The sequence below is a fragment of the Ascaphus truei genome, chromosome 6 (genome assembly GCF_040206685.1).
Source record: "Ascaphus truei isolate aAscTru1 chromosome 6, aAscTru1.hap1, whole genome shotgun sequence".
NCBI classification, from domain to species: domain Eukaryota; kingdom Metazoa; phylum Chordata; class Amphibia; order Anura; family Ascaphidae; genus Ascaphus; species Ascaphus truei.
In genome coordinates, this window is record NC_134488.1 from 102,019,057 (window position 1) to 102,029,126 (window position 10,070).

Genomic DNA, 10,070 nt, shown 5'->3' on the forward strand with positions numbered 1-10,070 from the left:
CATGCTCATCTTGTAATAGAAAACAAATATATATTTTTTTTTAGTACTGTGTATTATTGTATATCTTTATTTATCTAATAAGTTGGAGGTTTTTTTTTCACTTTGATTGCTATTTTTGTCCATTTCTTGAGTACTAGGAACACATATTGGTATTTGTCGGTTTTGGGCGGACCTGTGGTTGGGAGGGGGCGGGGGATTTCCCGTGCACTTCTATTTGTCATCTACAGATCTTCATTTCTCAATCTGATTGTACTGCTGTCTGACACTATGTTACCTACCCTAAGATAAGTAAAACATTGAAATAAATATATGGCTTACAAGGAATCAATTTGTTTGTGATTTATTTATTTTGAGCTAAAGTAAACAGTCACATTCCTGTGCTTATTTCACAGGTGGAAGTTTTGAGTGGGATGATGATTTTCCCTTGATGACCCAGAATTCTTCATTCATTCCCATGACAACAGAGGCCGCTCCAATCAAGTCGCAGCTAAGTCCCACCTCACCAGCACCACCTCCCTCACTTCAAGGAAAGCTGGTGGAATCCAGCCTGATGGACACGCTGAGGTTCTCCCGCTTCACAGTCTCCCCTGCTGTGGATCCACATCTTCCTGTATGCGAGTCTGATGCCGTACCTTCTGCAGGTGCGTCCTGTCCTCAGCTCTACCAGAAAAGGCTCTGACGGATAGATAACATGGGTGTTGTGGTTCCCACATCGGTACAAATAGCTAGTGCTATGGATTCCAGACCCACCCAACAAATAATGTTTTGTGATGCAAAAAGATGCTATTACCAACTCCATCTCTTCTGACAATCGCAGTTCAGTGACATCACTGAGTAAACTTTTGACTTAGTCAGCTGCCCCATCAATATTAAAACACCAAATCCCTATAGGAAGTGGTTTTAATTAAGAAGTGATCTTAAAAAGCTTTTTTAATCAATATCTGTATTCCCTTATTTTGCAGAATTATTAGCATCTCGATAATATTTTATCTGCTAACCTTAAGAATGAAGATTTGCAGGATGATGGTAGCCTAACTGCTGAATGCTTTATTGTTTATGGAAGCACAGAGTATTAATATTCCAGTTTACTGGCAGATAAGAGTATAGATTGTGATGTCCACGTGTTCAGTAAAAGGTTGCACTGACAGTTATCAAGCTGTTTTATTGCTGGCCCCATCCAACTGGCAGCATACAAGATTCATGACACATTTGACGTGGCAGATTTTATTGCCACACTAAAGTAGGAGAAAACCAAAAAGCAAAACTTGATAGATTCAATCGTAAAGTGTTCATCAAGTAACTCTTCCCTAACTCCTTCTTTTTCTGCCATAAACATTCCATATAGTGTAGACATATGCATGTTTGTCACAATTGGAGTTGATTGATACAGTACATTGATGCTAAGAATCATGCTCCAAATGGCTTATTTTGCACCCATTTAACAACATTCACCTTTGTTGGAGATCTAAATATTTTTGCAAAGCCACTTTCAGGCATATATATGATTTGCCCATGTCTGAATTTGTGCAGAATAAATTTGTTGTAGGATTTCAACCATTTCTGGGAAGAGTTATTATAGATTCCTGTGGTGTTGTATTTTGTAACGTAATAGTTTAATCTTAATTCTACAGATTACGGCCAAACTATCAATTAATGATAACTCTTTTCAAAAAGATAATTAGGGTTATTCCTATTAATTATTGTTATTATTAAACTGCACAAAAGCTCCCACTGAAGTCAATAGGAATTTCCGTCCGATAGTCTCTATGACAATTTAGTCAATAACCCCAATGGGCTAGATTCACCCAAAATCGACATAAAAGTACCACCATATTCACTACACTCATTTGCATACATGAAAAATGCTGTAACTCTGCGTTAAATATCCCTAGTGATAAAAAATAACAATTAGAATCGGTGTTAATCAGCAGCAGTGATACAATTGTGGAGGGGTAGGATAAATCACATTTTTCTACCATTGGGTTATGTAGTAGGATTTCTTACGAAACCCTGTGGCAGAAATGTATTTAATCGCTATGATGCATTGCAAAGGAGTCTTCAGGTATCAATAGGGCTACAAGTACCATGCAATATAAACACTCTACAAGTAAAGCACACAAAGCATAACATGCAAATATTAAGCCTTTAGTAGCCTGAGTGGCCTGCTAGTCATGGAGTGCTGGTAGTGTGATGTCTTTGGGTAACAGAGTTCAGTGAGAAGCATGTGAATAAGTAATCTGGCATTATTACACGGCATAGCATTTTTTAGAAACGTATCTGATTGACTTTGATATTTTTTCTAACAAGAACAGATAAGGGACTATTAATCAAACTGCAATAGTGGCAATCGGGGAACAATCGCACAGAAACTACAATTGGAGTTTCCATGCATTAGTGCCCCGATCAGCACTATCATGGGTTTAATGAATAACCTGAAGGTGATGTATGAAGCCAAATATGTCATAAAATGGATGCAAATTAAAGTACGTCATTCTCATCTTGGCTCTTTTTGCATCAATGTATTGTGGTCTTTGCCCCATGAGTGTCAGCTGGCGATTTGCTTAGGGAAGAGTCAATGATGCACAAACTGTAATGAGATGACTGAAACCCTGCGCCTCAATGCGTCACTTTTAAAAAAAAATCTGGAATTCAAAAGAATATGTCAGGTCAGGGGTGGCAAAATATGTTCTGCTTAATAATTTGTTTCAAATGTACGAAACACTTTCGTACATTTGACAAAAACAGAAATTGGAGCCATGCTACATCTCCTCAAAAATATTTGAGTGAATACATCCTTTTTGTTGAGTCCATCATGCCCCTTCGATTCACTAGAGCACATTTGGAAAGATTATCAATTAATCGTGAAATCATCAGGAATAAGAGATTTTCAAAATATGCATACATACAGACATGCTACATACATAACATACATACATACATAATACATACATACATAATACATACATGCATACATGAATAACATACATACATAATACATGCATACATGCGTAACATACATACATAATGCATACATACATAACATACTTACACATTCATGCTCATTTGTAGCAAGGGTATAATCTTCCTTTCTTTTCCTTTATTACAGGTACTATTGAGAACTGAAGCTGTGTCATGCCATATGAATCCTTGCAGCTCACAGGAATCACTTAACTAGCATGGCCCTTCTCTATAACTTCCCCCCATCTTCTGCTTGGCCAACTCCATATCACAGAACAACTGTGAGGGGAAAAATAAAGTAGATTCCTGCAGGATCAGCAAGTCTTGGGCAGGGCACAAGTGCCCCAAAACGCGTCGGTTATGGTGTTAGTGAGACATACAGTATGATTGATCTGTGGTCTCATTAAGGATTGTTACCAGCACAGGAACTCATCGTCAAAGAACCTGTATAAACATTTTTGTCTCGTTGATTTTACAGCGGATATTTTCATATTCTAAGTGTGCCAAACTGATCCCATTTAATTTGATGTCCAGTTCCAGCAATGGTTTTAAATTCTTACGTCAATGTCATGTGCTCCCTATGAATGATGATAGCTTCTAGAGCTTCGGCTGTCTGCAATGATATCTTTTTTTTTGCCAGTTGCAGTAAAAGCAACTAACGTCCCACTGCAACAGTACTTTTTATAAACATTAGGCTAAAATGCATTGGTGCAAGGGAAAGGAAATCTCATTCAAATGTTGCCAAGAGAATAAGAGAATGGGATGGGTGGGGGGGGATTACTTTAAATGTACAAAGAAAACACGCAGAACAGTTTCACTCACAGCAGCAAAGTACTAAAAGAAAGCTGTTAGAACTGTGCTCCATTTCAAGCATAGCTGCTGGGTCATGACATACTTTGACAGAAACTGAATTGTGCAAAGTAGAGATGTGCTAAAGAACGGATGGCCAACTCACTTCCACAAGGGCCACCAACAGGTCAGGTATTAGGGATATCCCTGCTTCAGCAGAGGTGGCTCAATCCAGTGGTGGATTAAGACCCTCTGGGGCCTAAGGCACCAATACTTTGGGGGTCTTTCCTCGAGGCGACCCTCCTCTTGTGGCGTCATGGCGTTACGGCATCATGGCAAAGCGTCGCCATGTGATGTGGCGGCGTTATTTGACGTCGGGTCGTCATGACAACGCGACGCTGCATTAGGATAGCCGCTCACGGAAAGGTAAGAGACACACCCTCACCCCTCTTAACTTGTGTGAGGTCCGGGGACTCGGCAGCTCCCTCCTCCGGTCGGGTGGAAGTTGTCGGAGGGAGAGTATGGCAGACAGTGACCACCGGACTTCTGCATGGGGAGACGCATGGCTCCCCCCCCCGCAACCTACGGGGTCCCCCCTAACCTTGGAGGGCCCTAGGCACGTGCATAGTGGGTAAACCAGCACTGGCTAAATAAGTGGCTGTCATTGACAGGGCCACTGATTGAGCCATCTGTGCAGAATAAAGGATATCTTTAAAACCTGACCTGTCGGTGGCCCGTGAGGGCTGGAGATGGCCACCCCTGTGCTAAAGTTTTGCTGAAGTTTGCAAACCAGCTGAAATTTGCTGTTTTCTATTACAACAAACATAGAAAAAATCACCTTCTATTAAACATTCGTACTATAGCATATTTGTACTTGTAGAACATTTCTCAGCTCTTGAGGATTTTAATTAGGTTTTTTTCCCCCTATATCTCCAATGGAGCTACTACAATTATTTACAGAACAGTGAAAGATGCACAGTTTCTTCATTTATTACCCTTAGCAGGTTATAGATTAGCGCCAGCATATAGTTGTTAAGGTTGTATCATAAGTTTTTGTAAGAGACAATAAAGTAGCTAATTTATTACCTTGGATCAGGATAGCTGGCAGCGTCCTGGTTCTATGAATTTTTGTGCACTTTGTTTTAAATGGCTAGAAAGTTGAAGCATTAAAGCGTAAAAGAAGTGGCAAATAGATGTATTTGTTGCTGAGTTAAATATGTACTCTTATATAGCATGGGCCAAAGGGGGAAAAAACAACTAATAATTGAAAATACATTAGAACATGCATTGTAAATTAATAATAATAATAATAACTTTATTTCATATAGCATTTTTCTCCCAATTGGATTCAAAGCGCGTCACAATTACATTATAGAGCGTGGTACGCAGCACATGTGATTTTTACAGACACAGTCCAGATGAGATTACAATCTATGTTTTTGGTGCCTGAAGCCCAGGGAGATAAAGTGACTTGCCCAAGGTCACAAGGAGCCGACACAGGGATTTGAACCTTGATGCAAACTCTGCGTCATTTGTCTCCTTATGATAAATAACATCAATTAATATCTCCCACAAAATGTCTAGGCACAACACCTAGTTAATGACGCATATTCCAAGAACAGATGTAGTGGGGGAGGAGGCTTTTAAGAAACACTGCTGTATTTATAGATACATTTATAATGCAGATGAGATTAATGTGGTGATAAAATGGTAAGCAGCCACCTGCACTGAATTCCTTCCTGCACTGAAACATAGAGAAGGCTACTGATGTGAATATCAAAAACAGGCACTGGTGAGCCGTGCCCTATATACTTCATTAAGCATGAAAGGGTTACTACGGTTTATATGTTTTCCCTTTATAAAACTATGCTATATCATTGTCTATAACTGGGCATTAGTTGCCATGATATGAAAATTGGTTATTCTATTTAAGATGTTCAGACTTTTATATTACTTTTTACCCAATTTCCTTTCTCTTGCCTGCTTTTTCCTGCACATTAACTGCAGAATGTAAACCTATTGCTGCTGGTGAAAACTGGTTTACGCATAGTGCCAAATTAATCCAATCTGGAGCCTTATTGGTAAAAGCAATGACTGTCTTTCGTATATACAGAACTATTTCAAAATGCAAATGGTAAATGAACTGGTATCTCTGAAGCTCACTGCAATTAAGAGGCTTTTTGCACTGGGGGTAACTAGAAGATACCCTGGAGTGACATACAATATTTAAGTTTCAATTGAAATTTTACTGTGAACAAAATCATTTTTACTGTAAGTATACCGAGTGTCACATGGACTTTGATAATAGGAATGACGGGGTGCTAATGGCTTTGCTACACGGGATCACTGATTTTATTGATTGTGAAGTCAGTGGACATATATCAATTTTAGGATGGGAAGCTACACTACACAAGGCATGTATAAGAGGCAGGCTGTTTTGATGAAGAAATTGGTGGAAGCCACATCACTCCGGGCATCACAGGACGCATCTTCTGGGATTAAGAGCAAAAAGGAGGAACATTGACAGCTCGGAAACAACCGTGTTAGTAACAAATTGGTGTTTTCGAAAAAGGCTTCTACAGTGAACAGTGGAAAAGGCTGTTTAAAAAAACCCCTGTGATTTTTACCGCTATTCAGACTCATAAATCACAAACCTGCTTTATGGTGAGGGGATTCACACAATGCCACAGGATATTTTGTAATTCCACAAGATTCATGGTGTGGACGATGGCAGGAAAACCCAGTAGTGCGCAAAGACTATGATGGACAATATTGCCAGACTTACCTTTGTGACATAAATAGAACCATGGCTTCTTATACAATTCTTCTGAACATGCTACTGTATGATGATGATCCCTCCCTCCTGTATCAGCCATTGATTAATTCCCAGTTTTACCAGGGTACTGTGAGTGGAAGGACCAAACCCCAGCATCTCACCCTTGTGACTCCTATGAAGGTTTGAAGACTTTTAAAATGCATCATCAGGCTTCATGAATGTGTGTTTGTACGTTTGTTCTATTTTTATTTATTATCATCCATATATTACTTTTTTTTAATGCTTAATATGGGCCCAAGAAATGTAATTGTTGGACAGCAGAATGCTCTCTCTTCTATCTCCTCACTAAAAAAAATAGCAGTAGTACTAGATAGTGTAAAACAGGTGCAATGTGCCTTGATGTCATTATACTAATGATGGCTCATAGTTCATTTGGATGAAAATGTCTTGCACAGTTAATTTAGGGACATACATCGATCCCCTCCCCATACAGTGCATCATAGAGAGTCCTAACTGTTTAAAAGCATGAGGGAGTCTGGGAGAACACACAGCAACCAGAGTCTCCCTGATATAGTGGGAATTCTTAGAACTAGTAACTGACCACTCCTTCATGAAATATATAACTCAAACAGGATCTTGGTTTGTATTTCACCTTCAATTAACGTGTGTGTGTGTGTGTGTGTGTGTGTGTGTGTGTGTGTGTGTGTGTGTGTGTGTGTGTGTGTATATATATATATCCACGTGTATAAATACACACATCCACATAAATATGTACCATATATATATATATATTATATATATAGAGAGAGGGAGTTTTATATAAACATACACACTTATGGGCATATTCCATATCCGCTGATGTGGCCAATCTGGCTGTTTTCGAACGAAAGTCTCCTTTGTAGTCAATTGGGAATTTCAGCCAAAAAAGGCCTGAATGGTCACCTCAGAGGATATAGAGTAAGCCCCTTAAAATGTAATTTAATACACACACTTGGGGCCTTATTCTATGCACAGAATAAGGCCCCTAGTACCATATTACGCCTATTTACAACTGTCTAGTACTACCGCTTTAAAGAACGGCTGTAGTGATAAAAGTCACACATAAGATCAGGATGCCTATTGGTGATCAATATTAAGATTTCAAATGGCAACTCAGGAAAGAAAAACACATCCTGTACTTTAATCGCGTCTCTGTCTTCAGTAACAAAGGTATGGTCATCTTGCATGCATGTCCAATGACTATATGCAGCATGGCCAGCCCATAGCACTGAGTGATACACCTACTGTAGGCATTCCGAAGACTTTAATCACTGCATTCTTTTTTCATGGAGAGAAGACACAATCCCAATTCCAAAATACAAGGAATACACAGTAGATATGGGGAAGAGTCCTATTATAGAGTGCATTCCTGCTCCTGCCATCATGTATAAAATAACAACAACAACAACAACAAAAAGAGTATAAATATATATATAATGAAACCATAAAGACTGCAGTATAATCTCAGAAACACACATTATTTTTACATGGTTAAAATGTGATGTATTTTGACAATTTGTCTGTAAATAGATACATTTGCTGTTCTTAAGTGCAAATTGAAAACAATTTTTTTCATTCAAAATGGTGTTTGTTCGCCAAAATAATGTTTGCCAAAAACAAAAAATGAACATTAAAATAAGCTCTTATACTGATTGACTGGTGATTTATCTTCTTTTATTCCCATCTTACTAACTTCATATCTGCTTCATTAATTAATGGATTCTCTTCAACGGGTCGTCAGAAAGAAAACCATGTAATTATCAAAAAGTAGAGTAATCTGTTGACAGCCTAATCTTGATTTATAAACCCAACTCATGTAGCTGGTCATCGGTAGACAATTTCAGGGGGTGATACGGTCTACAAACCAAAACAATGAGCGCTATTTCCCAAACCGCAGGAATATGCTTGTGTGTGCATAGCACATTTCAATTCAGAAGTACTTTCAAATCATAATTCATACGTGTGGATTACTAGGAGCACATTCATAGCCCCAAACGGCAAGGAGGCATCCAGAGGAGACGGTAGAAAGGAATATGTATCGATGGATATTTTAGGAATTAAGCAACCAATCTTGTACATTCGTCTAACAACTTACATCTTATTGTGACCCTTAAATGCCTTATTATGTAATTGTCTATCACGTCTCATTCGCTTTTTTATTTCAGTATATGTTCGTTTGTCTTGATTGGCTAAGGAATTACCACTAACTGGACGCAGGTTATTGTTATACAATAGTCCATATTCACCTCTGCCATATATGCAACTCATTTTTAGAGGCAGGTGTTAAGGAACAATTAAACGTTATTCTGCTCTTTTGGCACAACTGTGTTCAATAAGAACATTTGTATTAACCTGCAGATTGTATTATGGGCATACTAGTTGCTCTTATTAATTTCTGCTTAATGTTTCATGCGTATCATGACTCTACTATGTGCCCTGAGTTGCCATAACCTGTAGCTGTGGTCTTGCGGCAGTCCAGTCACTTACAGTAGGAATTTCCTGGAGCAGTTTTGGGGTCACCAAATTCCACTTCATATATACAGTAACCATACAATGTGTAAGATGTTGTGCATACTGCAGGTGCAGTCACAATTTGTAGTTTCCTAGAAACATGGAGGGCCATTTTTACCAAGCGGTGCCTGCCATAAGACACACTCTGGCGTTCGGAGACTCCTTATGGCCCTTTCGAGCACCGCTTAGGGAAAATAGCCTTATGGATTTATCAGATTCTCTTGACTGCAAAACTGGAGTAATTTCCAGTGATTTAAGTAGAATTTATAGCAGTAGAAACAACAAGAGAATGCAACGTCCCATTAATACAGGATGAGGACCTTCCAGATTTTGGTTGTGTGAATGCTGGTTTCAAATATTGCAAACATGTTTGGGAAAACACTCCATGTTATGGTATATTTTATATCCATTTCCTGCAGCAATAACATTCGGGTCCAAGCTAAGGTTTTCATTCCATATACAGGTGTATACAATCTCATTTTCATTAAGCCTAGCTATAGTAAGCCAAAGTTGGTCTAAAACTGCATCATGAATTAAAGTTTAAAAGAGCTGCCCTGCTTTGAAACCTATTATTTTTTTCAAATCAGGCTGCAGGACTCCTGTTATTGGGGCCCAATTAAGTTTGTTGTCCTTGAATTTTCTGTTGTGATATTTTATATCATTTATATTTATATTTATATCATTTAGAAGATGTTGGATAAAAAGAACAAACCCTATGTGAGTGTCAAGTGGCCAAATGAACAGTAAATAACAGTATCAAATAAAGCTCCTGCACTATTAACAAATAACATTATGGGCCTCCTTCAAATATTAATACCATAATGTTTATGGAAATACACAATTATGGATTTCTAAAACTGACAAATTACTTTATCCCTTTATGTATCATTATATAGCATTATATTATCACAACAGTGTTGGAACTAAAATACACCATACAGTGTTTGAAAACGTAAAACAAAAGTTTGAAAATATTACAAGGAATAATATAGGATAT

General features: G+C 38.3%; 1 protein-coding gene across 6 annotated transcripts in view; it reads left to right on the top strand.

Annotated features, from left to right (window-relative positions):
* Positions 1-3,715, top strand: part of LMTK3 (lemur tyrosine kinase 3) — a 30,856-nt gene extending 27,141 nt beyond the window's left edge. For all 6 annotated transcript variants that reach the window (XM_075605378.1, XM_075605381.1, XM_075605379.1 and 3 more), the window contains 2 exons: positions 393-641; positions 3,107-3,715. In XM_075605378.1, the coding sequence (XP_075461493.1) occupies positions 393-641; positions 3,107-3,123 (266 nt within the window). In that variant the 3' untranslated portion in view covers positions 3,124-3,715. The remainder of the gene's footprint in view (positions 1-392; positions 642-3,106) is intronic.
* The last annotated feature ends 6,355 nt before the right edge of the window (positions 3,716-10,070 follow it).